The sequence below is a fragment of the Polyodon spathula genome, chromosome 16, assembly GCF_017654505.1.
Source record: "Polyodon spathula isolate WHYD16114869_AA chromosome 16, ASM1765450v1, whole genome shotgun sequence".
Taxonomy (NCBI): Eukaryota; Metazoa; Chordata; class Actinopteri; order Acipenseriformes; family Polyodontidae; genus Polyodon; species Polyodon spathula.
The window spans coordinates 14,905,129-14,931,716 of record NC_054549.1 but is presented as its reverse complement, the minus strand read 5'-3'; the positions used below and the strand labels follow the sequence as shown (position 1 = coordinate 14,931,716).

The following is a 26,588-nucleotide window of genomic DNA, read 5'->3' as shown; positions in this document are numbered from 1 at the left end:
AAACTACCCCCTGCCCCAGTCCCCCTCTCTGGAAACCTTCCTCTTTCACTTCACTCTCTCTTACCCCTTCTCAGTCTCTGCCCTGGCTCGCTCCCTCTCTTTCAGAGCCCCCTCTTTCTCCTCGCTCTCGCAGTCCCTTTCTCTCTGCAGCGCTGCATTGGCGAGCTGCAGCCTCTCGCCTTCCTGCTGCAGCGTCTCCACTCTCTCCTGCAGGGCCTGCAGCGCCTTCCCAAGGCTGGCTTTCTCACTGCAAGGGAAGAAAGAAGGGAGCAAGGGCACCTTGGGAAATCAGCTGTGTGTCGTCACGTTGGTCTCGGCACAGTTAACAGTAATATTAACCAAAAAGGAATATTAACCAACATCCCTTATTAAAAGTTTACCTTAAGCAGTTTCATCATGCTTTAACCACAGCTATACTAAGCATTTACAATAGCTTACCCTGGTTTGCCAAACTTTTATAAGGGATAGTCATTCTTCTGAAACTAAGAATAGTCTTGGAAAGGATACCATCTATATCCTCATGTGTTGGTGCGTTTGGTTGCGGTGGCTGGCTTACCTGCCAATGTGTTCAGTGCAGGAGCGAAGTCTGTCAGCGTCTCTCTGCGCGGCGTCCTTGGCTCGCCCAGCCTCCTCTCTCTCCTCGCTCAGCTGCTGTGCCCGCTGCTCGAGTGCCCGCCGCTCCGTCTCGCTTTCGGCCAGCTGCCGTCGCAGAGATGCCACCAAATCCTGGGCCCCCTCATAGCGCCCTCGCAGCTCCTGGATAAATAAAAGTTCCGCCACATTCAATTCTGCCCGAGTGCAAATCAGTTAATCTTAAAGCAGTGTAATGTACTAAGTAGCTTTGAAGATGTCACAAAGAGCGCCTCCTGCTGGCCACTGGCAGATCCCACTGCTAACACCACTAGCAATATTACAATATTTTACCCCCTTTTCTTCTGTTGACCTCTTGCTTGGATTTTATTTAGGTTATGAAGATATTTCAAGGACAATGCTAAAGATAAATTGCTGGTACTTCCTGGTACCTAATCACTTCATGTGTTAAAACTCACGCCAATAGTCTCGCTGCAAACAGACCATGTGACTTACAGCAAAGTTACCAGCATGCAAGAGTTTATCTATAGAGCTGTATTTGAAATATTTGCATTTATAGAATTAATGTAAACATTTTTTTTTTTTAATCAAGTGAGGAATTAAAAGGATTCTAAGCCCAATAAAAAGGGACCAGTAACAATCTTATTATTAATACAAGGTGTCCAGATTCAAAACCACTGCTTCAGTGCTTTGGTTAAGTCACTCGCCTGGGGACTGCAAAGACTTGCCAGTCACACCTGTGCAGGGGCTTGGATCCTCACCTGTAAGTGGATCTGTCTGTTGGTTAGGGCGGCTCGAACGGCCCCCAGCGTGGGGTCAGCAAGGCTGGTGGAGAAGCTGCGTCGAGGGGAGGCAGACCTGCGAGGAGAAGCCCCCCGGCGAGGGGAGGGGCTGTGCAGGACTGAGACCCCACCCAGAGAGCCCATCAGGTCCTGCTCTCCCTCGAGGGGGGGCACAGGGACCCCCGTGTCAGAGTCCGCCAGCACAGCCTGCACAGAGGAACACAGTCACAAGCCTGGCACACCCCACAGAATGACCTTTGCGTAACCAGTGTCACAGTAACCAGTGTCATAGTAACCAGGGTCCAGAAATTAATGGATCACACCCAGTCTACAGGCCTGTTTTTTCTTACAGTTCACTGTGATGATGTCACTGAAAATACCAAAATCTTTAGTCTTATTTCTTAGCCTAGTAACTTTTCCTTGATTTCCACTTTATTTTAAAAATTACATATACTGCACTAGGCTTTCAAGATATTTCTTTACTTGTGTGATGTCAAAGTGACCCCTTTCCTTGTGTGACATCACAGAGTGCCCCCCTTACCCTGTGTGACATCACAGAGTGCCCCCCTTACCCTGTGTGACGTCACAGAGTGCCCCCCTTACCCTGTGTGACGTCACAGAGTGCCCACCTTACCCTGTGTGGCACACCCCTCCTCACCTGTGTGATGTCACGGAGAGCCTGCTGCAGTGTCTCAATCTCAGCTCTCAGTGCCTCCACCTCCTCCTGCTCTCGCTCAGCCTGTTCCTGGGAGAGACTGCCCTCCTGCAGGGGACAGGCAGGGTACTACATGAGTATGAAGCACCAGGGATCGGGGCTCTGAGTTTGATAGCTGAGGTCTAACATTCATTTAGTTTATAACTTTTTTCAAATATTAAACATATCTTTAGAAGGATTGTGACATCACTGGTGATGTAACAATTCAAAGAGTCAGGACTGCTTTTGAGCAGAGTGAATGTGGGGCCTTTGTTGCCCATTCAGACATCTTGCTTCTAAAAAATCACGCAGGACAACTGGCCAGGACATGTTATTCCTTATATAACCCCCAAAATGGGTTTTGTACAATTGTGACTGCCAAAAATGGTTCCACAATCTGGAGTGATTTAATTTATTTTATTGAAAATGTGTATTGTATTATAGTACTGTACTATTGCAGTAGAATACGAGAGTTCACAATGAAATAGAATACTGTAGTACTGATTCTAGCTAAGGGAGCACAGCAGAGAACCTCACGAGGACTGAGCTTCAGCCTCCCCTCTCCAGTACTGACCAGGGCTTCCAGTCTTTGAGTGACAGATGTGCTGGCTTTCTCCTTCTCCTCCCCCTGGGTCTTCATCCTCTCCACCTCCACCATCAGCTCTGTAATCCTGCAGAGAGACCGAGAGAGAAAAGATCAGAGTTACAAGCGATCTACAGTAAAGAACACTTTCAGAAAGAGGGGCCAGTTATTACAGGATTGCAATATGCACTACAGAGTACGGCAGGTCATTTGATGGGGGTTATTTTGCCATTTTGGATTGGTCCGTTTATTCAGGTTTTCATTTTGTATATATTTTACTGATATGGTATAATTGACATTTTATTTATTTATTTTATCGCAGCAGCCAATATAATAAATAAATCTGTATTTTTATATAGCACCTTTCATAGTGGAACACCATCACAAAGCGCTTTCAAGATACGAGACTAGGGTGTGTGAACTATGCATCAGCTGCAGAGTCACTTACAGCAAAGTCTCACCCGAAAGACGGAGCACAAGGAGGTTAAGTGACTTGCTCGGGGTCACACTGTGGCGGAGCTGGGATTTCAACCGGGGACCCTTTATAAAGTATTCCTTGACCCCTTATAAAGTATTCCTTGCCAAAATGACCTATAATACTAGAGAAAGGATGAACAGGAAACAATCATGTGAATGTCCTGTAGGCACTTTGTAGTGGCACTGCATAGCAACTATGGTACCTATACTGCAGTCAGAAAGTAGCATTACTTCATTGTCCAGCCATAGTAATTCATTACTAATAATATGTGTAGAATCATTTCAAATACACCCAACTTCAAAACGCTCATACACTGGTGAAGATACTAGCTGAAACATTGGTCAACTGTACTGTATTACTCAGGATACATGCAATGCTGCTGCAAATCTGCTGCAGTGTATTTTCGCAGGGCTGGGTTCTTACCTGGCGTTGAGCTCTGCTTTCTCCGTGTCACATCTGGCCTGCATCTGGAGCATGTCTCGCACCTTGTCACGCAGCTGCTCCTCCAGCTGTGCCCGCTGGGCGCTCTGCTTGTCCAGCGCCAGGGTGGAGGAGCTCTCGCTGGCTCGCAGGTTGGCACCCAGGTTGAGACAGGAGGCGTGGGCGCTGCGGGAGGCCTTGGCTAGCTCGTTCCGCACTTCCGCGAGGTCCCTGCACGCAGAGGAGCGACGAATTCCATATGTATCGTTTCATCGTGGTAAAACAGGCACGAGAACCAAACAGTTAAGGGTCTGTTAAAATTCCAGTACATCTCATCCTGCAAAGAGTATGTCATCCCGTGCAAAAAAAAACAGAAGACCCAATTCTGAAGTTAACCTACGTATTTGTGATTTACAATAAGTCAATACATTGTGTGTAGCAAGTAGAACCCTCGTCCAAACTGCATGAGATAATCTCAAATAGCAATAGGAGATACCCTGCACATGATGTAGCATCTTATAAAAATCTCAAACTTTTCCCACAATACAGCCTTCAACAGAGAGGACAGTGATGCAATGAACATGGCGACGATTGCGAATACCAAGTTTTATCACAATTGAATGAATCGTGATGTTGAGAAACATGTGGCAACTTTTCAAACAACCAGTAGGAGAATTTCCGCAGTGTGGAAAATATCAAGCATCAAATATTAAAACCAATTTTATAACTGAGCAACTCAAGCAATTGCTTCAGCAGTTGTATGGCAGTTGCTAGGTGTTCTGTGGGCTGGGGTTAGCTCACAAAACCCGCCCCCACTGGTCTCTGGTATCTGGTCTCCAGCCCCTCCCCCCCCTCACCTCTCTGTGGCGCTCTTGAGCTCACAGATGTGCCGCCGGAAGCCCACCACCTGTCTCCACAGGGCTAGCAAGCGGCTGTGCTCACTGCTGAAGTAAGTGTGGAAGGACTGTGGAGGAAAGCACAAACACACACACTCAACAGGGGAGCGGCAATTAACAGCTCTCTGCATTTACAATACACAGCCACAAGGAGGCACTGTGTTCCAACTTTTTGCTTTATTTTTTTTTCAGCTGAAGTTAAGAAAGTCAATTAATATGTAATGGCAACTATTAGGGTTCAATACTAACTTGAAAAAATATTTGTATTTTAAGCAATATCTCAGACATAGCTCATGCAGTAAAGCCCACCCACCTCCTCCTCTCTCCTCCAATCAACCTCCCTCTGCTCCAGTTCCTCGCGGGCCTTCGTCCAATCAGCAGTGAGTTTGCGGATGTCCTCGCTCAGTGCCTGATTGGCTGAGTTGGCCTGATCAAGCTGCTCCCGCAGCATGGCATTCACCTGGGCGAGGCTGGCACTCCTGTGGACGGTCAGACACTCAGTCTCATAGACAGACAGGTACCAGCCAATCTCCGACACAAGCACTACATTTACATCACATGGATTTTTAATAGTATTCTGTATACACTTTTGACTCGCATTAACTATCGTCAGAATAAAGCAAGTAGCATACAGAATGCATACACGTATTATAAATATTAAGCAGGTAGGTCGGTCTTTGGCCTTGATAAAAGTCTGGATAAGCTCTCTGCCCAGTTCTTGATACAATAACCAAATCAAGTGAATCTTCCTGCTATAGTTATTTTAATAGTTCTACCATATTAAGTGGAAAACCTTTTGTGGCCAACCATTTTAATCAATAGAAGCTAGACTAAGTAGCTGAATATCCCCAGGCACAGCCAATAACAGCAGCTCTTGGCAGCCCCGACCAATGCTCTGGAGTCCCGTCTACCTCTGCTGCTCCTCCTCCAATCGGATGAGTGCATTCTCCAGGTCGTTGCTATGCTCCTCCTCTTCAGGACGAAGACGGCCAGTGGAGGAGTCCAGGCGACTCTGGAGTGAGAGAGAGTGAGAGACGCCGCTGTCAGAGCTGTTTGGAATGCTGGATCTTTGACCTCTATGATGTTTTATCTTGTTTTTTAGTCCTGTCTGCTCTCTCAAGCTGCCTGAGAATGCAGACAAAATATTGGGAAGGGATAATCATCAAGGCTTGTCTATTTCCATAGGGGAGAATCAAATTATTTTTTTCAAGGAGTGTTTTAGGTGTTACTACTTCAACTAGTAAGCTTTTCCATTCTCCCAACCAGAATGAACCAGACTGCAGAGGTGAACAGTATCATAGAAGTGTGATCATTGAGAATGGTGTCCAGAACTGTCATCAAACAGGGTTTGTTGCAGTGGAAACCACTGAGACTCCTCCCCTCTAAGAGCCCATATCACCTGAGGCTCCACCCCCACTGGGAAGACCCTGCCCCACAGCCACTCACAGTCATGCGGTGCTGCTCCAGCTCAGTTGATTTGTCCAGCACAACCTGCTCCAGCTCTCCACACTTCTTCTTGTACTGCAGCACCTAAGGGCAACAGGACCCAGTCCAGTCACACAGCATGATTACCTGCCACTGCAGATTATAGGTTAAGAGGCAGACTATTTAAAAAACTATGAACTTCAGCACTTCAGATTCATTCAGGGGATTTGTTATATCTGAAATGTCTGTTCATTTTTAACATAGATATGTGGGGTATTTTGCACCCCAGCGATTCTGAAGGATTTCCTCTGGTCAGTACCTTGGCCTGCAGTTTCTGTACGAGCTGGGCCTGCCTCTGCTGCCCCTCCTGATAAGCCTGCAGCTTGCGCTTGTAGGCAGCCTGCTCCTCGTCCAGCCTTCTCCGCAGCTCCATGTTCTGCTGAGTCAAGCTCCGGCTCTCCAGGGACTCCCGGTCTTGCTCGCCAGTCTCCACGCGCAGGGTCTGCTCCAACTGAGAGAGACAGAGAGACGAGACGCATGGGTTAAAATCAGAGACACGAGAAAATTGGGCAGCCAGGAATACCCTGATTCAACACAATATCCCCAAAGATGTTTAGCTGCTCTTCCTTCAGGAAGCTGTGGTTGGAGATCCACACATTAGTGTTTTGTGCAGTTTTGGATATGGGAGGTACCCGCTAAATGAGGGACTATCAGCCCTCTATCGAAGCCTGTTGTCTTACCCACCGTGACCAAAAAAGACATCAGGAAGATGCCCTTTTTACATAACACAATAGAACAGAACAATTAAATAAAATAGAAATGTTTCCTATTTTTATATTATCCTTGTCTCATAACAAGGACATTCCTCAATGCAAGTCTGGTGAATTTATTTTAATGGTTTGGTTTTTTAGATAGATAGACCGCAGTAGCGGAACACACTTCTTGGCAGCACTGTTGCTTTACATGATTTAAAAATTGCCCAAGAACCAAGACCCAGAAGTACTGCACTTCTAATGATAGCCGACTCCTTAAATCACTCGCTCTCCTAAACAGAATAATACGCTTACCGGAGGACTACGTGGCCTTAGCTCCGCCCCCTCAGCACCAACATCTCCACACTGCCAGCTGATTGGCTGTTCCAGCTTCCAGGTTTAGCAGAACAGAAAAGCAGAGAATGCGTTCAGAGGAGAGGAAGCGGAGATAGCAAGAAAAGTTCAGCGGCTGGAAATGGGCATGCAGACAGGTGCTACATACAGGCAGCTATAGAAGCACAATCTTGTCTGGAAACCCTACATGCATGGTGCTGCTGCTGCTTCTACTACATGCAAGCATAAAACTGGGCAAACTCATAACTCTGGGGTTAAGGTCATGAACATCATGCGATCAAGATACTGCTCCTATCAATCTCCTCATACAAATGATTCTTTTGTTCTATGGGGTTTGCAGTGTTTAGTGCATGCATTTCCTGTTATATACAGAAATGGTAGTCTCACTGTACATTTCACAGGGGGGTGCCCATGCGCTGGCATTATAAATCCCGGTAGCTCTACAAAAACCAAGCTTAACTCATAGTTAAAGTTTCTGGACAACAGTGAAGGGCTGCCGCCACAGAAAGCCGACACTTCGCACTCTAAATACCCACATCTGCGTTTGTCACAGCATCCTTCCCCTTCAGACGCAAAGACTCTTCCAACTGCAACAGAACAACACACAGCATTCAGGGTACGGTGCCATTTCATTATGACTGCTGCCACTTCTCAACCCCAGCCCTGAGATCTGAACCCCAGCCACAGAGAGAGAGAGAGAGAGTCTCCCAGACTGGTATACTGAACCCCAGCCAAGAGATGAGGCACGCTTCCCAGCTGGGAACAGAATTACATTTATTGGCGATTTATTAAGGTTCATTGGCAGAGTTTGAATTGCGCCTGCCCTGAAAGGGTTAAAAAAGGACTTAAATGGTTCCTTCGGCAACCCAGGGGGTGGCCCCCTCTCCTACTTTTTTTTGTATTGTAGTTGTAAACACAGCCTAGCTTCCATGGAAACACCTCAGGCCTAGCTAGCCTTTGTACTTGCCCGCTCCACCCTCTTCCGCACGTACAGCCCGTCCTCAGCGGCGCCCTCTTCGGGGAGCCCCAGAATGACCCCTTCACTCGCTCTCCCCTCCGCCATTCCCCTGACCAATTCCTTGACAATCACAGATCCCTCAGTAAATCTCCCACCTCAATCTGCATGCAAGCGTAGAGAGGCAGCAACATACAGCAATCTCTCTCTCTCTCTCTCTCTCTCTCTCTCTCTCAACTCAATAATACTTTATTGGCATGAACAACAGGCAAGTATTGCCAAAGCTAAAACAACTCTAAACATTGATTGAGAATCAGGCAAACAAATGTTTTGACAAAACGACTTCAGTTATAGTTTTATCTCATTACACAATACAAATATATAAATAATCAAATAAATGCAATTGAATAAATACTGTGAGTAAGCGCACTGTCACTGGTTAAACCCTGTGTTTGCGGGGGTAGCTCCAGGAATGTCTTTCTTTGTGAACTGCTTTCCCCATTAAACCCATCTCCTCCTTCTCCAGTAAACCCAAGCAGTTCAGTCCCTCCTGCACAAAGAGACCTGCACCATTCAAGGAAGAGTTTTACATCTCCATGGGACACTGCCGCCATAGCAACTGGCCACTTTGTTCATTCCAATAACGGTTGCTATAGTGACATGCCAAGCTGGGAAGCCCGCTCTCTCCTCTATAGAATCGCATTAAAAGCAGAGAGATGTGGTGCATTGGATTTGCTCTTGGGTCTGAAACTCTGATTAACATGTAATGATGTATTAAATAAATAAAATCACAGTATCGTGTGTAAGGGGATGACAAAACAAAAAAAAAAAAAAAAAAAAAGCTCTCCCAAACTGCAATACGAGACACACAAACATAACACATTAGCTTATAGGATTTATCAAAATCTGGGGTAATGTAACTACTTATTCGCAATCTTTAGACTCTCTAAGCTGAAAGAAAGACAGTATGCATGAGAAAGTGAGAAGGGCAGTGAGGCAGGCAGAGGAAGACTGTGTCCTGACTGTCAGCCAACGTCTCTGAATCAGGAGGGATTAACATGAATCCCCCCACTGGGATTAAACAGACCAGTCATTGTCAAATGAAAGCATTTTCAGTTTCGCCTTTCCTTTCCTCCGGCAAGCCCCATAAAGCTATACAAGATACAGCTAGGGCTGTAATAATAAACCCTACAGCAGCATACGGAATGAGGAGTCAGACAGTATTAACACACCGAGTCATACAACACTAACAACGTTAGGTATGCTTTAAACATCCAGTGTGCAAAAAACAACACTTCAAAACAAATGTCCAGGAAACCAGGAGCTTCATGAAAACTAGACAAGCAACTCAAACCCTTAATAGTGATTCAGCTATCAGAAAATATAGTACCAGGCACTGCATGCACCAGCATTGAGGAACATGAGGAATGACATCTAACAAATATTTCATAGACTACAAAGAAACAAAGTGGGTCCCAAAATATAGCTTTTAATAGCCAATCCGAGTCAGAGAATGAGGGCTTCAAATGTTTCGGTCAATGGTTGGTTGATCTGAAAGAGAGTAGATCACAGAGGTGCAAGGCATGCCCTGTTCATGGATTATGGAAGCCCAGGGTGTATTATGTCAGCTTCAATATCTGCTGTATGAGTGAGGTGCTGCTTTTCATCTAAATTAGCACAGTTCCTCTCTAGCATTACTATACTGAAAAGGAGTACAGGATAACTACCTTGAGTTTCCTGTGTCCCAGCTCACTACTAAGGAGAGCCAATGGAGACATGACTTCCATCTGCACCAAAAATGAGTAATAGTCATGTTAAATACATGTGTACATTTCAGCTAGGTTCAACTATTTAATAAAATCCAAAACAAATACTTTAACCCACCTTCAATTAAGGTAAAATGGGTTAAAGTTTATTTGGTGTAACCTAGGAGACAACAAATGCCACAAATGGATGGCATTTGCGAAAGACTTCAGGAGACTGGGTTTGCACACAGGGACTCTGCAGCGATTAAAATGCTTGCTCTGCCACCTCACAGCTGATTTATTAACAGGCAAGTCCAGACAGGCCTGCAATGAACTGTACTGTGGACGAGGCAAGCATCTCCACACTAGACTGGCGTTCAAGAACTGAAACTTTTACTGGCACGTCTGCCTCTTATACACTACAGTGACAAGCCTGTTTAGTACTGGCCAGGCAGGATACTGGTATGTAATGATGTAGGCAATTCTGGAGCATGATATACTGGTCTGCAGTGGCCTGTACTGGTCTTGGTTGATCTGGACAGTGGTATGGTCTGTTTTATACTGGTCTGCAGAGTGCTGTGCTAGTCTGTACTGGTGTAGGTCAGTCCAGATTTTTTGTACAGTGGTATGCTGTTCTATACTGATCTGCAGTAGTCCGCTCTGTTGTGTGTGTGCAGTGGGACTCACTCGCTCACTGATGGCGTTGTATTTGATAGCCAGTTCATCGCGCTCGGCACGGCTCTGAGCCAGCAAGTCCTCGACCCGGGACAGCTCCTGCTGGAGGATCCTGTTCTCCTCCTGGAGAGAGATCACGGAGGCCATGGCTACTGGAGCTGAGAGTGAGAGAGCAGGAGGGACAGTGAGAACAGGAGCAGACACGCTGCATCTGATCTACTACTCTATCTGTGCCAATACCTGCTTTAAATTGGCCAAATAAAGTCCTTTTGACAATTTAAGTTTGTTCAATAAGGCAGGAAGAGTGAGAGAAAGGGTGAAGGCTGTGTTCATAAAGACTTAGTGTTGTGCTGGTAAATACTGAACACTATACACACTTACTGTATATCACATGGATTTATTGTCACAATTAAGTTTTATGAATCCTTTAAAACACAGAGTCATAATATATATTGGTACTAAATAGACAGTGTGGTGTGATGGAGAGAGAGAGAGAGAGACAGAGAGAGGACGCCACTCACTGTCCTCAGTCAGGTTCTTGGTGACAATCTCTCTGATTCGCGCAGGCAGCGGGGTGGGCGGGGAGTCGTGGGTGTCGCCTCGCAGAGTGAAGCTCTTCTCGTCTGCTGATGACAGCACACTCTCCTCCAGCCTCTGAGAGAGAATAAACACCATGATACACAAAGGGAACCTCAACCAGACCAGCTGGGCTGTAACGTGAAGCACGATGGTCTTCGGGTTGCTATCTCCAGGCAAATGATTGAATGACAAGCACAAAAAAAAAATAAACTATATTTGAATTGCTTGCACTTGCTGGCCACTTTACTAGGCCCTGCCCTTAATATCGTGTTGGGCCACCGTTTACCCTGATCATAGCCTTGACACACATGGCAGAGAATCCATAAGGTGCTGGAATGTGTCTTGAGAGATGTTAGCCCATTCAGTCCATTATATTTCACGGAACTGGTGTAGATAGAGGATTCAGTTGATCAAGTTCATCCCAAATGTGCTCAACTGGATTCAGGGATTGTGGAGGCCATGGAGGACGTCTTAATGTCTTTGTCACACTCCTCTACAATTCACACCCAACACTGGAATAGCGAGACAGTGTATTACTGTCTAGAAAACAGCCAGCACCATCAGGGTGCAAGGGTAGCACTGATCTGCAACGATGCTGAAATAAACTACCACTTTCTGCCTTGCAGAGTAAACAAGGCGCCCAGGGTACACCAGGAGAACATGCCCCCTGACCAGGGCAATGCCAGATTCAAGCGGGTAGACAGGTATTCATGTATTTTGCAAAAGGAGTACTGTTCATCTCCGAAGTGTATTACAGCTATTTGGAAGTGTACATACGTTTGTTAAAATTGGTGCACACTGCACTGCGTACCTTGTGAGATTTGACCCAATGCGCTCAGGCGAAATGTCATTAATAAACTCCTGCTGAAGTAGCAAGAATAAACAGTGAGCGGGTTTATAAGTAATATATAAAATACATTAGGTCCTTCAATGGTTTAACACTTATTTAAAGAACGCCCCCCCCCCAGTCTTTTTTGTAGTCGTATATAAATATGTATATGAATAATGCCAGTTAAAATGTAAATACTTTTTTAAGCGAGAAGGCTGGCACTCTCGTTCTGTATGCGTCAGTTTCACTGGCTATCATTCCGCACCCCGCATTGATCACACCTGCTACATTGTTTACCAACACGTTCAGAGACAGCGTCCCCTCAGGAAGTCTCAAAGCAATTCGAAACAGTCTGTTCATAAAGACATAATGTCACTGTCAGTGCCTGTTGCTGTCTTATTTAAAAACAGATTCGTGAATATCAACATTATTTTCTTAATTTAAAAAAGCAGATTTCAAATAAACATTTTTAAAGAAGACCCTATTGACTGGTTAGCATATTGGACATTAACCTCAGGCAGACCAAGAGATCAGCGCTAATCGGGATCTACACAACTGGCTGTACATGACATAAGTTTGTACTAAAAGATTAATTCTGAAAAATAAAACAGTTAATCAAATCAAATTTGAACTGCACTGCAAGCCAAGTGTTTAAAAATGAAACAAATCTAATGCAAGAGAATATAACCCCATTCGTGCTGCAATACTTTTCAACGCAATGTTTATTTCATAAACACTTTGTTGCGTTTTTGTGAATGTAAAGCAATCAAAGCAAAACACTAATGTGTTTGTCAACATTGCGTTTTACAGTGTGGCACAAATACTGTAACGTTGATCAATATTACAATTCTTACAAAGGACTGGCTGTGCAACAAACTGATGTTTATCCTGTTATTGCACATCGATGGTGTTGTAAGACGGTCGTTTTAACAACTTACTGCACTTGGTATATGTTATATGATTGGCTACACATTTTTGTGAGGCTATTGTACAGTAGTAGTTAGATACAATATGGTATATCTATTAGGGACTAAGGCACAGAACGGTACCACATTATACACAAAGGTCGGTATCGTTTTTTTTTTTTCTTTTTTTTTTTTCAAATATCTATAATCTTAATGACTATATGTTTATACAGTTTACTGTTCTTCACATGCGTCGCATCCAATGCATTGACACATAACGCGAGACTGGGTTTGTTGCTGTAGAACTATAACTTAAACAGAAAATAAAATGAGTTCTTACTTGATTATAGCCGTGATTATTGTGCGGGCGCGCTGTGAAAAAAAACAAAAAAAAAACACATACATCACAGACCTGAATAACGGCTTCTAGTTTCAACTCTCCTCCGATTTTCGACTTCAGATCTCCAGAGGCGCTCATTTGATAACGATAGCTAAACTATCCAGTTCAACAAGTTGCATGCAAATTACTGTTTGACAGCGTTCACTCCAAGTACGCAGTCTTCAGCTCAACACCAAAGCATACAAATTCCACGGGAAAAAAAAAAAAAAAACATTGCATATCCCGCGGCATAGAAACAGGCCGGGATCATACGACCTATGTCAACTACAATAATTATTTATCACATATATACTGGACAAATAAATGATACATATATTCTGTCGATAATTTCTAATGTCTGCTTAAATGTGTATTTTTTTTATATGTACATATTCTTGCACTGATCCTCCTACACAATTAAACACCGATGTTACAGTGCAACTTAACACGGTCCTCTTGCTGCTTGCCTGCACGCTGATTTTGCAGACAGGTCAGTGGTAATCAGGATTTGATTTAAATCCGCTGTGCTAGCGGCTGGTCCAGTGCAAGAGGGAGGGGCCTCGAGAGAAAATCACGCCCAAACTACTTTGGGGTATCTGACCGTGGGGTCCTAGACGCCAAGGGATTCTTTCGCTGTGTCTAAAATAAAACATACAGAATGATAGATAGATAGATAGATAGATAGATAGATAGATAGATAGATAGATAGATAGATAGATAGATAGATAGATAGATAGGAGCGCTGGGGGTAAATTCAATTTAAATAAAATAAGAACGCTTTTAAGCACTAACTTAAAAAAAGAAAAACACAAACTCACAAATACACTCCCCTGTCCTCAATCAGAACTCGTCACAGCTCAGAGCAGTAGGACCCAGCATGACAAGCAGACGGTGAAGCTGAATATACAATGCACGTAGCGTAGCCCACTCCTCCCTCTTCAACCTGAAAACCGCATCTCCGTGGTTACTAACACATCTTTTTCATTTAGCTCTCCAGCAGAAGTGGTCAGGCTGTCACTGGCAGCAGCACTAAGTCCCCAGAACATTTCACAGAGAGTGGAATTCCCTTATTGCACCAGCCATCGTGGGCACCAGTAGGGAGCTCCATCCAAAGAGGTGCTGGTGTTGAACTCTGCAGAAAGTCTGCTTTTGAGAATGGCACGCACTGTGCTTTTGAAACTGTTCCTTCAGTCAATTCTGCAGGACTCAAAGCACATGCCAACCAGGCCCCTACCAGCAGCCCTCTGTCAATGTCCATTAAATCTGGTGTCTTGACCATCGTCACATGTGACTTGAAGTAATAATTTTGACTCAAGCTAGGCAAGTTAGTGCAGAGATAATTAGAACGAGGCTGTGTCTGACTCAATTACCTCTACAGGTGCTCAGTGGGAAGCATATCTTGCTCTATAACACGTGTTTAAGAATCTATATACTACAATTATACTTTATCACATATACTGGACATGTATTATTGAAATCATATGTCCCCAATTTAAATATATAATCTGTCCATATCCTTGCACTGGTCCTCCGACATCACAATGGTAATCAAATCCAACTGTACTCAATACTGTACAGCATTCATTAACGCAAACCTAGTGCCCATTGAACACATGATGCATATCATGATACACTGTAAGAGTTGACACTGTCACATACAAACTGATAACAAAACACATCATAATTCACTTTTGCATCATTCTTCTTTTATGCAACTGCTGAATCAGAATAAATGGTCATCTCTACGAAAACCGTTACAGCATTGCTCAGATTACACATTAGGAAATAGGAAATTAGAAGGATTAGGAAATTAGAAGGATTAGGAAAATAGAAGTGTAAAAGTAGATTAACATCGATACTAGTTATCTGTTTTCAAACGCTTCAGGTCCACATTTAAAAAAAAATTTAAAAAAATTAAAAAAAAACGCTTTTGGGATTTTTATTATAAAAACGCAAAACTTTTAAATCCAGGCGTTTCGTGTACCAAAACATAAAGTACTTAAATACAAGCTGCAATGAACCGCATATTTTTCATAACTGCAGCATACAATTACAAATTACATTATGATTACCATTTATGACGTAAGTCACTCCAAATTATTAAACGCTCACACGCAGATTTTTAGAACGCAATCATATTGCTGGCTTGATACTTTACGCAGGCAATTTCTCTATATAAAACACCCTCAAATTGGCATGTAAATAAATAAATAGGCTATGCTGTTTTATTTTGCATACAACATCCAGCTAAATATTGCACTTTAAAATCAACATACTTTATCACACTTCACTTCCCATCTGCCAAGGTAACCTAGCTAAACAGACAGTTACCAACACGGTTGTCGCTTTTATTTTTTAATTAGCGCACTGTCTACCTGCAGTGTTGCGACCTGCATGTCCAGTAATTAATCCATTACGAAAACAAACAAACAATCCGTGTTTCCTCCTCCCGCACAGTTCAAGGCTTTGCATCCTGGTTGCCTTCAATTAATTTCCAGGCCAAGACTGAGAATCATTTCCTTTGTTTATCTTTTGCAGAATTTGGTTTCGTTTTCTTGATCATAAATGTGTGCAAATCCTACCTTATTCTTTGGTATTTATTTCCCCCAAAAAAACTCTCCCCAGTATCTTCTCGTGTTTGCCGCCGTCTGGGTTTTTTAAAAATCCTAACTGTGTGTGTTAGTGCAAACCATATTTGAGCGTTGCAGATTGGATGCGCTTTTGCATTGATTTTGCGGAAGGAGGGGCGATGGGAGAGCACAGTTTACTGTTCCCTGGACGCCTAAATCAGTTGCACGCTCTGAGGGTGGAGCTAGAGTATCCATGATTTTGCAATATAAAAACCCCAGCATTGTGAGACGCAGCCAGAACTGTATCTGAATTGTTCGTTTTGAGAAGCGGAAAACAATACAGCTGTAGAACGAGAAATACGGCGTCAGCCTTGACATGGATACTATGGGGAGTGTATACCACTGGTTTGGTATTTGCAGACTCGTCAGATCACACAGATTACACGATGCCCATCTGGTGTTCTAAGTAGACTTTGCAAGTACTTTAGTTATTAAAGTGTCTCTTGTACTCTACGTACAAAAAACAGGATGCTGCAGCATTCTGTACATATTAACATTTTAATGCAGTACATTGTAGCAGTACTGCATAGGACTAACTTTGAATATTCCACTAAACGCGCTGCGGTAGGAGCGAATGCCATTGCAGTAAATGTTTTATGTAATCAATACATAGTGTAATTAATACATAACTTGCAGTACTACTGTTGTCCAAAAGACTCTAGTGTTATTACTGTAGTACTTTTTTCATTATTAAAGTTTTTTGTAATATTAAAAGGTGCTTGTTTCCAATTGGATACAAAAAAAAATGCAAATTTAGTAGAGAAATGAAAGCTAAGTGAGCTTGTTCCCAAGTTTTCAAAAAGGATGCTGGTGTAACACCTCCAATCACTGCTCTACAGAGACAAACGAGAGAAAAGCACAGACTGGTCTGATCATCTCTGCAGCCCAACAACTTGACCATAGTCTGAATATAAAAATGTAGTTTTCTAGTTCAGTTCAGTACTGGTATTTTCTCAACAGCAGTATTGCTGATTGTACACCCACTGGCATTATTAAATTCCAGCTTCCTGCAGCTCAACACTGTACCGTGCCTAAAACTTAGTATATCCTGCTTTATTTCCTATTTCTGTTTATAACTTAGCACACTAATACAAATATGCCAATGTTTCAGTGACGTGCAGCTATCCGGCCAAACGTTTTACATCGCCTTATAGAATACATATAAAGTCGAATTAAACCTGTTGAATGTTACGTTACCATATTGAATTACATACCGCTTTGTAGATTTCCCCATACACAATGAAAAACTGAGACAAAACTGAAAAACGTGACATTACGAAAAACTCGGTTACTATTTGGCTTCCGTACTTTTCCAGTGTCAGTTTGTAGTTTCTTTGTTTAAAATTCGCTTTATATATATATATATATATATATATATATATATATATATATATATATATATATATATGTCCTATAGGATACAATACCAATACTTTTGTCCATAGCTCTATATCGTTATAGCACTCAATCAGAAAGGTGCATGATGAGGATCCACGAGCTGAAACGTTTTAAAACAATTACACTTTAGGTATCCGTTACTTACTGTATGTTCAGCACTCTTGTTATTTTTGCACAGCGAGTTCAAAGCTGCAGTCCTTATGCTCAGTCTAAAGCTCTCTCTGCAGTGGTGTTCAGCTACCTGCTCTGCTTGCTTAGATCGCTTGGGCCTTTTGCTCTCCAGCTTGGTAACCAGGAACACTGTCACAACCAAGAGCTTATCACACCAAGGAATCAAACAATGCTTAAACAAACACTTTCTGCTGCTTCAACTTAACTCAACAGCATTGCTTGGAGGCATGCGGTCACCATGGAAATCTCTCCACCACCAACTCTTACCTGTGCAGGTAACTCACTTGTGACTAGCCTGCAGACATAGCAGAGTCCAGAGCTTTCAGGTCAAACCATCTCTTTAAAAAGCTTGTTTCATCACTCACTTTACAAAGGACTAGCTGAAGTGTTCTTTTTATTTTTTGTTTTTGTGGGTTTCTTTAATTTGAGATACACGGCTACTGTAGTGATCCAGCAATGGGGGTTACTAAATAAAGTCAAAAGTTTGGATCCAAACCCAGCACTCGACCTTCCCCTGGATGAAAGAGGAGGCCATGCAAAGTCTGGTTGCACTAGCTTCTGCAGGGTCCAAATGGATAAAGGAACAGACAGACAGACAAACTTTATTCTTTATATATTAAGAAGATACAGATTAGTTGGCCAAGAGGCGATTAATCAGTCTGAACAAAGCTGTTCAGGATTAAAATAGTGCCCTCTGGATTGAAGTGATATTGGTTACCTTTAGTTCTATTTTATTATAATCTGATTTTATAGAACCACGAAAGAAGCATTGGTGAGCTGCACGACAGGATAAAGCTGAAAGAAGAAACATTAAAAGAACTAGAATGAATCTATTGCTGTTTAAAAAGTGTTTTAACTATACTGCAAACTAAAATCAATTGACAGCTCATTTCAAAGGGGGGGTTGAAGGTAGCAACAGACAGCTGTACAACCAAGCTCAAGTCAAGTTACAAAACAATGGCAATTCTGATATAAAATAAATAAAAGGGATGGTCACTCATGTACATGGGGTATCAGCTTTTCAAAAGTCTGTTATTATGAATGGAGTCACCTTCCCAAGACCTGTATACAGGGCTGCAGTGTTGAAAGAGTTGAGCACAAATCCTATCATCGTGCCATTGTCAAAGTTGCTTGGCTGCATCTCTGGCTTAATCCCAAAGTACACAAGGCAAGGTAGCTGATGCTTCTTCGGTCCTGTTTGCTTCTTACGAGAAAACACAAATAAAAGAAACTCATTCCAGGAGGCTTTGACAGGTAAGACAACATTCTTTATTTACAACCTATGGTATCATGTTCAGCAGCTGGTTTTAACAGTCCATGCAAAACCCCCCTGAAAGGCACTTGAGTAAGAAAGACAGCCCCCAAACCCACCCACCCAACCCAGTAAGCCCAACTTCACGAACAATGTGTTACAAAAAACATATTATAGGAGCATTTAAAAAGCATTAGTGGACCTGCCTTCACATTCACATTCAATCACACAACCATAGCATGACAAGCATCTCAAAACAAGTTCTGTAGTTACATCAATAATGGAAAAGTAGTTTCTCAGACAAGCAGGCTGTAGCATGTCCACGCAAAATGACATTTGGGTACTAACTTCAGAAGTCATTAGCCCAGAACCCATTCAAAAAGTCTTGTACCCTCAATAACTTGTGCTAAGGAATGCCTACATCAAATGTTATTCCAACTGAGTAAGCCGTTCAGAAGATCTTGATAAAACTGCAAATGTGAAACAGGTACATTCCTTATAAGACCCGGTCACATGACAAAATGCAACATCATTACAAAGTGAGCCAGAACACCGTGGACACAGGAGATAGTGCAGAGCTCCATTCACAGGAAGGTACTCTGATCTGGCTGTTAACCAGTGCGCTGGCCTGCTAAATATTCAACACATGAAGAACCACAAATTGTTTTTACAACAAGCTCCCACATTACCGCTGCTGCACACCGCACTCAGTGGATTGTACATATATACATAAAAACATAATCTAGTGCAACGCTGTGTGTTGGCTGGTCCATCAGCTGCAGCGCCACAAAAAAAACAAAACTGAAATCTGTCACTGGAATTTGGGAATGAATGGCGTGGATGAATAGATAAACAGGCCATTTAGAGTCAAATAAAAAAAGTAAATGGGTCAGTGCATAGTAATTTTATAATCTACCACTTATTTACGACTAAGCATTGGGCTGCACACCTCAAATGTAGAATAAAAGTGATTTTTTGGAACATGCAGAATGTTCTACTTTTTAAATGGTGGGCCTCAGAAGTAGCTGCAAGCTTTGGGTTTTTTTACGTTAAAAAATAGCTTCATAAAAGTCATGTACAGGACAGAACACTGGTACTGCTATGCAAATTCAATTTACTGCAGAATTCCTCTCTTAAGTCCCATTTAACTTTTTTCTTTTTTTAATAAGAAAAAACAAACACACAACACTCTGACGACACCCAAAAGCACACCACTTCTCATAACTTTGGCAAGCAGGCCTATTTTAACAGTAGCAGTATTTAGATCACCAATTCCATTATTAAAAACAGGGACGACTGGGTCTGGGAATAGTTTAATTAAAAAATGGCTGATTAGACTGTTTCAGAAACACAGCTTTACTATTGAAATAAAGTAAAGGCACTTGCAAGGGCTAAGGTTGCAGGGTTTGGAAGAAATTCAAAGATCCCCACCAACCCCATAAAATAACAAGCAAGGTGTACGAAACAAGGGATAAGACTGGATGTGCTCATTCGAGACACTGAACTGCATTAGGGAAAGCCCACATTGTGGCGCCTATCCCAAACCACGCTTTACTGTAGTTAGAGGTATTAGTAGAAATTGAACCAAAAAAACCCTATAATGTTTTCCTCTAATTTGCTTATTTGTATAGTTTCCAGTTTCTACAATACACAGATCTCTTACTTTAGGCCTGGGGACTGCACATTCCTGGAATACTAAATTGCATCCTCAGTACTATTTCAGCTTAGAAAGTGTAATACCTTCCTAAGCCTCTTTGCAATACATTTCAAGACAAACACACACACTGTCATTTTACACAGTCGTGATAAGGTGCTGTGATGCTCAAAGATCGCTGCCTTGGAGAGCTACTCGCACAAGGGAGAAAAATAGAAAAACACATTAACACATTTCATATGACTTTTAGATATTTCAGCATATTTCAAAAAATATTCTGGAAGATAAAAAATATATATAAAATGCATTGTGATATACATGAATATATTTAATGTCAATTTAGAATACACAGCTGTCTCACACCATTAGAATGGATTATTTTTAGTGGACTCAAAGCTTCAATATAACAGATCGATTTTGAACTTGCACAGATCATGTTTTGAGAGCATACAATACGCAATCCACAGCCGTAATGTCCATGTGTAAAATTGTTTTAGTTTTTTTGGGAAAGGGACGTGGGGATGGAATGAAAGCTAAAGGAATTCCCTGGAATCGGGAAACAGGATTAAGATACCGGCAGAGAGACTCCCAGTATCTGAGAAATAAAGACGTCTGTTCCATTGGGACTGGTTCACTCTGGGGCCAAAGCTGGTTCGGTTCACTCTGGGGCCAAAGCTGGTTCAGTTCGCTCTGTGTTGGTTTTCTATATAAAATGCAATTGCTGATCCAGACTGAAAGTATCCTGGGTTAAATGACTGCAGAAAAGCTTGGTAATCATTCATTTTAATTGAAAGTTTTAGTTGGAAGAGGGAACATTTCCACGAAGTGATACTGGCTGGTCTATATTTGTATTATGCAATGCATTTTTCCAGATGATATCTTCCTAAACTTTTTCCCCAGGACTCGTTTTACCTTGATTTATAGTAGAAAGTGAACTTCTCCTTTGAACTACAGATTCGGTTTAGGCTGGACCATGTAAAACACAAAAGTGAACACCAACTTAACTGGAGCAATACCAGAATAGAAGTGCTCCAAATCTGATCCCCAATCCCACAGCGCCGACCAGCAGTAAAAATGCTGGTCCTCACTGCAAACGAGCCCCTCATCCTGGGAAGGTGGCGAGGAACCTGGAAATCTGGGATCCATTAAAACTGGACCCAGTTTGGAGTCTTAGGGGTCTGACCAGGAGCTGAGCTGTAAAAGGTAAACAAATAAATAAATAAATAAATGCTCAGACAGCATACCTCTTAACATGAAGCACATGCTACATTCTTGCATATCTTTTTATAATCTCGCTAAAACAACCAATTGTTCAAACAGGTAAACTCATAAAATAAATTTGGTCAGGTACAAACAGGTTACAGCAGTAGTTTGGCTTGCTGACTACAAAAATGTGAGATGCAGACTGCACAAAGAAGATAGTGAGAAGTGAAATGACATCACCAGATGATTAAAGCCCCCACTGCCCCTCTCAGACTAACTCACCTGGGGGCAGCAGCGAAGTCACCCCACAAATCAGTCCCACTGCTGGAGGGGGCTGGGGGGCTGCGATCAAAAAGCATGTCTGCTGAATAAATGAGAACGAACAGTTACCACACAGCACTGTAAAAAGGCTCTTCTTCAAGACTACACTTTCTCATGGTGTACTCACAACGGGTTGGTTTCAAGTAGTCTCTGTTTGTCTCCTTTGGAATCACGGATATCATTTTGTATGGCTTTTACTCGCGGCGCTATGTATAAAATAAAGATTGCATTTTGTCTGGATTGTTAACTTTTGTTTAATGACACGTGGTATCCTTTTGCTTTGCTAGCAAAAAAGTCTTTCCCGTTAATGAAAAACCAACCGTTTTTCTTAATACAAGTTACAAAACTGTCTTGAGAGTTTAGGATACTGGAGTTGAATAGACTGCATGAATAGATCAAACAGAGATGGGAGAAGCTGAGGACTTTTAAACTGTATGCATTTGATGCAGCTACATATGTGCAGCCCTGTGATTGCTGTCCTACCATACCTGAAGACGTCAGTGGCGGCTGAGATAGAGGGGGCTGAATGAGTCCAGGGGGTTGGCTCGCTGGAGGTGGGATCATACCAAGACCCTTGCCACCAGGGGGAGGGGGTAAAAAGCCACTGCCTGCTGGTCGGGACTTGGATGTTTTTTCTTCTTTTTTCTTTATATTCTGAAACAAATTAATTAAAAAAAAATTAAGATATCATGCCCACACTGATTCCTAGTACCCCGAACACTGCAGCTGCCCTGTTCTGTGCAGATTCTGCAGGTAGAAAAGCAATCACTACGCATGCTAGCTCACCCCGATGTTGATTTTGATTGTCTGTCCCTCCTTGAAGCCGAGGTCCAGTTTGGGGCCAGCGTTCTCCCCGCTCTGCGCTTGCTTGGCCAGCTCTCCCTCCTGCCGCACCCATCTACAACCAAATTTACACAGGGTCAGTGGACAGCTGGCTTACAGCATGCAGCTAAAACTCAGTGTTTCATAGGGCCATTAGCAAGGACAGGCAAACATTCAAATAACATTTTCAATAAATAAATGTTGTCCCAAACAAAACAATATCTCACTCTCCCTTATGTACTGATTCTATCCAAGTGTACAAAATAATATGGTCTGAACTGGGATTTGAAGTGAAGGCACATGCGCTTTAAAATCCCACTTTTATTATCCTTCGGATGAGATGTAAAACAGAGGTCCTATTGTAAGTGACTCTGCTGCAGCAGCAGTTGTTAGTCTCTGAAAGTCATTTTGGATAAAAGCATCTGCTAAATGACTAATTAATTACTTTTTTTTTTTTTATATGAAGCTTAACAGACAGTCGAGGAGTTGAAATCAATTTTAAACCGTTGGAGAGATCCCATCCTTCTTCTGGTTGGATAGGACCACCCCCAACACCCCCAAGTTCAGCAAGGCAATGAGACAGAAAATGTTTTCCTGAACAATCTTACTTGAAATGATCCTGAAGCGCTACGTTAAAGTCGAAGGAATCCCCTCGATCCACAAATCCAATCCCAATAAAAGCGTGCCGTCCTGGGGGCGAAACAGAAGACCCCGTCAAGAGACTTTTTTTTTTCTACCAGGGTTACAGTTTTGTTAAAATCACAAAGTGAAACACTGAGACAAGAACGTACCGTTTCCATCTTCGATGCGAACGACAAAGTATCTGCTGGAGTCAGTGACACTCTCCACCGAGATCCCTGGGTACTGCTCTACTGGTGCCTGGGCAAACAGCTCCCCTATGAGAACAAACACAACCCAGCACATCTGAGGTGCAAGCTTTCTGCTTAACAAAACAGAACACCACAGCCACTCTTGGTCTTCCATTTACTCTGGCTGTCAAAAATGAGTCAGTTTCTGTCTGCCACATGATACAGGTACACGTACGTCACTCCAAAATGCCTGACGTTTTACAAAACATTCAAGACAATGTCTTGCGTTGTGATCAATGTTTTGTTTTTCTTTCATGTTGTGATCCTAGTTTCTGGTATGTGGAATGTAATAAAAAGAGAAATAAAACAGCGGTAAATATAAATTTTAATTGTACAATACCCCCTTTCACATGTATTTTATTTGAAGTGTTTAATAAAGTTAAACCGTCACGTTATTACTTTATAAAAATATGTCTATGGGTACTTTGTTTATTGGACAATGACAGATTATGAGAAAAAAAAATGCGTGGTCTTTTTTGTACTGTTCTTACCTGAAATACAAGATTATTTTATACTGCAACTACTGTACAGCATCCTTTCTTGTTTAGTTAATTCAGTGAGGTAAAGTAGACACTTCACAAGCTATTCTTTCTTCTACAACATCTTTCATCTTTAATACAGTCTTGCATATAATGGCTTTGACAAGGTTTTTGCAAATGAACAAATATTTGAACACTTGTCTGAATCTTCCATGTTCGTCCCTGCACTCATTTTTATAAGGTGGAGGGTCACACAAGGCGTGCTAGTGGATCCAGCACATCACATTGCCTCATCCATTTCTGCTGAACCAGCCCTTTGCTCTCAGCTTATATTACCAGAACTAAACTAGAGCTTCCATGCTTACAAATCATTTATTAGACACTAAACTGTGCCGTTCACACTTACAGTAGACACTACCCGATTGTGCCACGTTCATATAGGGACTGAAATGCAATGAAACGAAAACTAACATTCAGAAATTGCCTAGTTAAACCCTGGTAAACAGTGTCCAGCATTAAGTAAGCAACACAAAATGTAGCCTAAAATAAGCTTTTAAGAAATATGAAAATGCCTAATGTGTAATATAGTTTAACAGTACATAATCTAAAGTGTGTGCACATTTAAAACGTTAACCTTCAAACTAAAAATTATTCTGAAAAAAAAGTCGTGTGGCATGAGAGGAAACGGCACCTGATGTTTTATCCTCCAGTTTAATGTATGCAATCTTCCCCTTCGCTGTTATCCTCATTCTCCCACTCCATGACGGCTGATCCAGCTTCCAGTCTGCAGCCCTGTCAAGAAAGCACTGGGTTATTAAAGGAGCCAGGAGGGATCCCTGGTGTATTTATTTCTAATAACTATACGATGATCATTGACTTGCACAACATTAGGCAGGGATGGAAATAAGACTCTTATTGCACAGCAGTTGGTACCATTCCTAGTTTTACCATGTTGTATAACCTGAGCTTGTTTCTATGCATCAGGGCTTATATTAAGATGTGGAATGGGTGAAACTGCCATGCAATAGGAGGCATAATTCCGTCCCTGTTAGCGGTCTTAATTTATTCCAGTGCTATGCTTTGTTAAACAATCTCTAAAACCCAAAGTGACAGTCTACCTCGTGAAAAACAAACAGCCTCCTAGATAAGACCATTACAAGCAAAAAGCCTGCTGTGTTACAGTATGTTCTGAAATCCACACTTGTGAAAGCACCTGCTACTGACCGGTTTATAGACATGCCAGGAAAAATGATGCACCACTTAACGCACTGAAAACTGGCAGGTATTAGCAACAGCAGACCAATGGGAAGAGGGTGACGTGGTTTGCACCTTGCGTCATAAGGTGGTGCTGTAATAGAATAGTCTACAAGGGGTTTCAATGTATGTTGTGGACCAGGTGGTTTTTAACAGATCTTTGATAGGAGCAGTCTCTCAATCCCAGGCAAAATTCAATCTGCATTGTACTGAAATAAAACTGCATTACAATGCCATGCTAACAACAACAAATGCTGTTTAGTTCAACTGACCTATTATAAAGAAAGTGGCTATTATTATTACTGAGGCATATAAATATCACATGACCTGTATTCTCTCCAACACAAAGCCTGCATTGTTTGTGGTGTTTCATGCAGACCTCCCCCCCCCCCGTCAGTGTTGGGCCATTGCAACTAGCAGCTCGATAAACCAGACCTAGCCAGGAAAGGCTCATTTTAACACATACAGAACATCTGTTGGCCACTGAATCATACTACCTTCTTATTTATTTATTTATTTATTTTTTTAAATGCACTCACTAGTAACAAATTATAGAATGTATTTGTTTGAGTCTATAATAAAGAAAGCGTGCGGCCTTATTTAAGCAACATTTGTTTACGTAGGCTTACCGTACTCTGTAGTAAGTTACTTAAAACATTGTGACGCGCGCTTCGTTTACTGTGTACACATAACTAATACACGGTAATTAATAATACTACTAATAAAACGTAATGTAATTCTACGTTTATACTTAAATAACACAGCGTGCTTAACAATGTATGTGCGTGTACACTGCCAAGCTACACATACATTAAAAGATGACGTAAATTAAATGTCCTTTTACTGTCTATTTACATTATTAGCGGCGCCGTATGAAATAAGTTACACCGAACTACACGTGTTGTCATTTTTATTAGCGTTTATAGAATTGTATAATGTCAATTTAAAAATAAATAAATAAATACAAATATTCTACTGAACCTTTTATTTTGAGTTGGGAAACTTCCTGAATGAAACTGCACTACCCAACCGGGCCTAACCGTGACCACTGGATCCTGGACTCGCCGCAGACTGTCCGGTTCGGACGCGCACCCCCAACCTGCTGGACCTACCTGTAGCCCCGGTTCGTCGCCCTCGGCGGGATGCGGTAGACGTGCACCTCCGGCTTTACACATATCACCGACTCGTAACCGCTCTCTGCCATCGTTGCCCTGCTAACTAGGAACTAAAAAGATCAGCTTGTTCAGCCGTGAGGGGAGGGGAGGGAAGACCGCCGCCGAGAGAAAAGGCGCCATCTCCTGTTTTCGGAGGAATCGCTGCTGGCCTACCCGGGACCAGTCTTTCATTATGCAGTAGAAGTATTTTTTAGACTAAAAGTTTTAAGCAACAATAAGCTGAAGGGGCACATTTCCACCCGATGGTAATTCTTTGTTTGTTTGCCTTTATTTCCAATAACATTTAATTAGCAAACTCTAGTTACGTTTGACAGTATT

The 26,588-nt window shown here is 42.3% G+C and overlaps 2 protein-coding genes across 13 annotated transcripts in view; both read right to left on the bottom strand.

The window, feature by feature from the left end:
• The window catches only part of LOC121328605 (rootletin-like), a 35,879-nt gene extending 18,583 nt beyond the window's left edge, over positions 1-17,296 (bottom strand). The window contains exons 1-17 of one of the 10 annotated variants that reach the window (XM_041273437.1): positions 17,216-17,296; positions 10,872-11,004; positions 10,363-10,508; positions 9,658-9,717; positions 7,512-7,562; positions 6,937-7,011; positions 6,189-6,380; positions 5,891-5,974; positions 5,356-5,456; positions 4,758-4,923; positions 4,406-4,512; positions 3,552-3,779; positions 2,642-2,738; positions 2,032-2,136; positions 1,353-1,580; positions 557-756; positions 65-247 (exon numbers count right to left, since the gene is read on the bottom strand). In XM_041273437.1, the coding sequence (XP_041129371.1) occupies positions 65-247; positions 557-756; positions 1,353-1,580; positions 2,032-2,136; positions 2,642-2,738; positions 3,552-3,779; positions 4,406-4,512; positions 4,758-4,923; positions 5,356-5,456; positions 5,891-5,974; positions 6,189-6,380; positions 6,937-7,011; positions 7,512-7,562; positions 9,658-9,717; positions 10,363-10,497 (2,012 nt within the window). In that variant the 5' untranslated portion in view covers positions 10,498-10,508; positions 10,872-11,004; positions 17,216-17,296. Of the gene's footprint in view, positions 1-64; positions 248-556; positions 757-1,352; positions 1,581-2,031; positions 2,137-2,641; positions 2,739-3,551; positions 3,780-4,405; positions 4,513-4,757; positions 4,924-5,355; positions 5,457-5,890; positions 5,975-6,188; positions 6,381-6,936; positions 7,012-7,511; positions 7,563-7,942; positions 8,077-9,657; positions 9,718-10,362; positions 10,509-10,871; positions 11,005-13,075; positions 13,549-15,624; positions 15,737-17,215 lie in introns of those variants that run through there. The other 9 variants (XM_041273436.1, XM_041273430.1, XM_041273432.1 and 6 more) reach the window with 9 other exon arrangements.
• A 1,198-nt stretch (positions 17,297-18,494) lies between these two features.
• On the bottom strand, positions 18,495-26,353 carry LOC121328829 (adaptin ear-binding coat-associated protein 1-like). Of its 3 annotated transcripts, XR_005951723.1 has the most exons (9): positions 26,208-26,353; positions 24,533-24,633; positions 23,285-23,389; positions 23,102-23,183; positions 22,458-22,569; positions 22,160-22,325; positions 21,799-21,877; positions 21,633-21,714; positions 18,495-21,341 (listed from the first exon to the last, which is right to left on the bottom strand). XR_005951723.1 is itself a non-coding variant. In XM_041273918.1 (8 exons), exons 1-8 carry the CDS (start codon positions 26,297-26,299, stop codon positions 21,293-21,295), a joined length of 789 nt encoding a protein of 262 aa, XP_041129852.1. In that variant the 5' UTR covers positions 26,300-26,351; the 3' UTR covers positions 18,497-21,292. The 3 variants fall into 3 exon arrangements, 2 of the variants coding, with proteins under 2 accessions (XP_041129852.1, XP_041129853.1); XM_041273918.1 differs by lacking the exon at positions 21,799-21,877 and having other exon boundaries at positions 18,497-21,341; positions 26,208-26,351; XM_041273919.1 differs by lacking the exon at positions 21,799-21,877 and having other exon boundaries at positions 18,497-21,341; positions 21,633-21,711; positions 26,208-26,351.
• Positions 26,354-26,588: the final 235 nt, after the last annotated feature.

Coding starts and splice junctions, on each gene's coding strand:
- LOC121328829 (XM_041273918.1), bottom strand. CDS start 26,299: ATGGCAGAGAGCGGTTACGAGTCGGTGATATGTGTAAAGCCGGAGGTG. Junction 22,570..23,101: donor GCGCTTCAGGATCATTTCAA/GTAAGATTGTTC, acceptor ATTTGGTTGTAG/ATGGGTGCGGCAGGAGGGAG. Junction 21,342..21,632: donor GACTTCGCTGCTGCCCCCAG/GTGAGTTAGTCT, acceptor TACCTTTTACAG/CTCAGCTCCTGGTCAGACCC.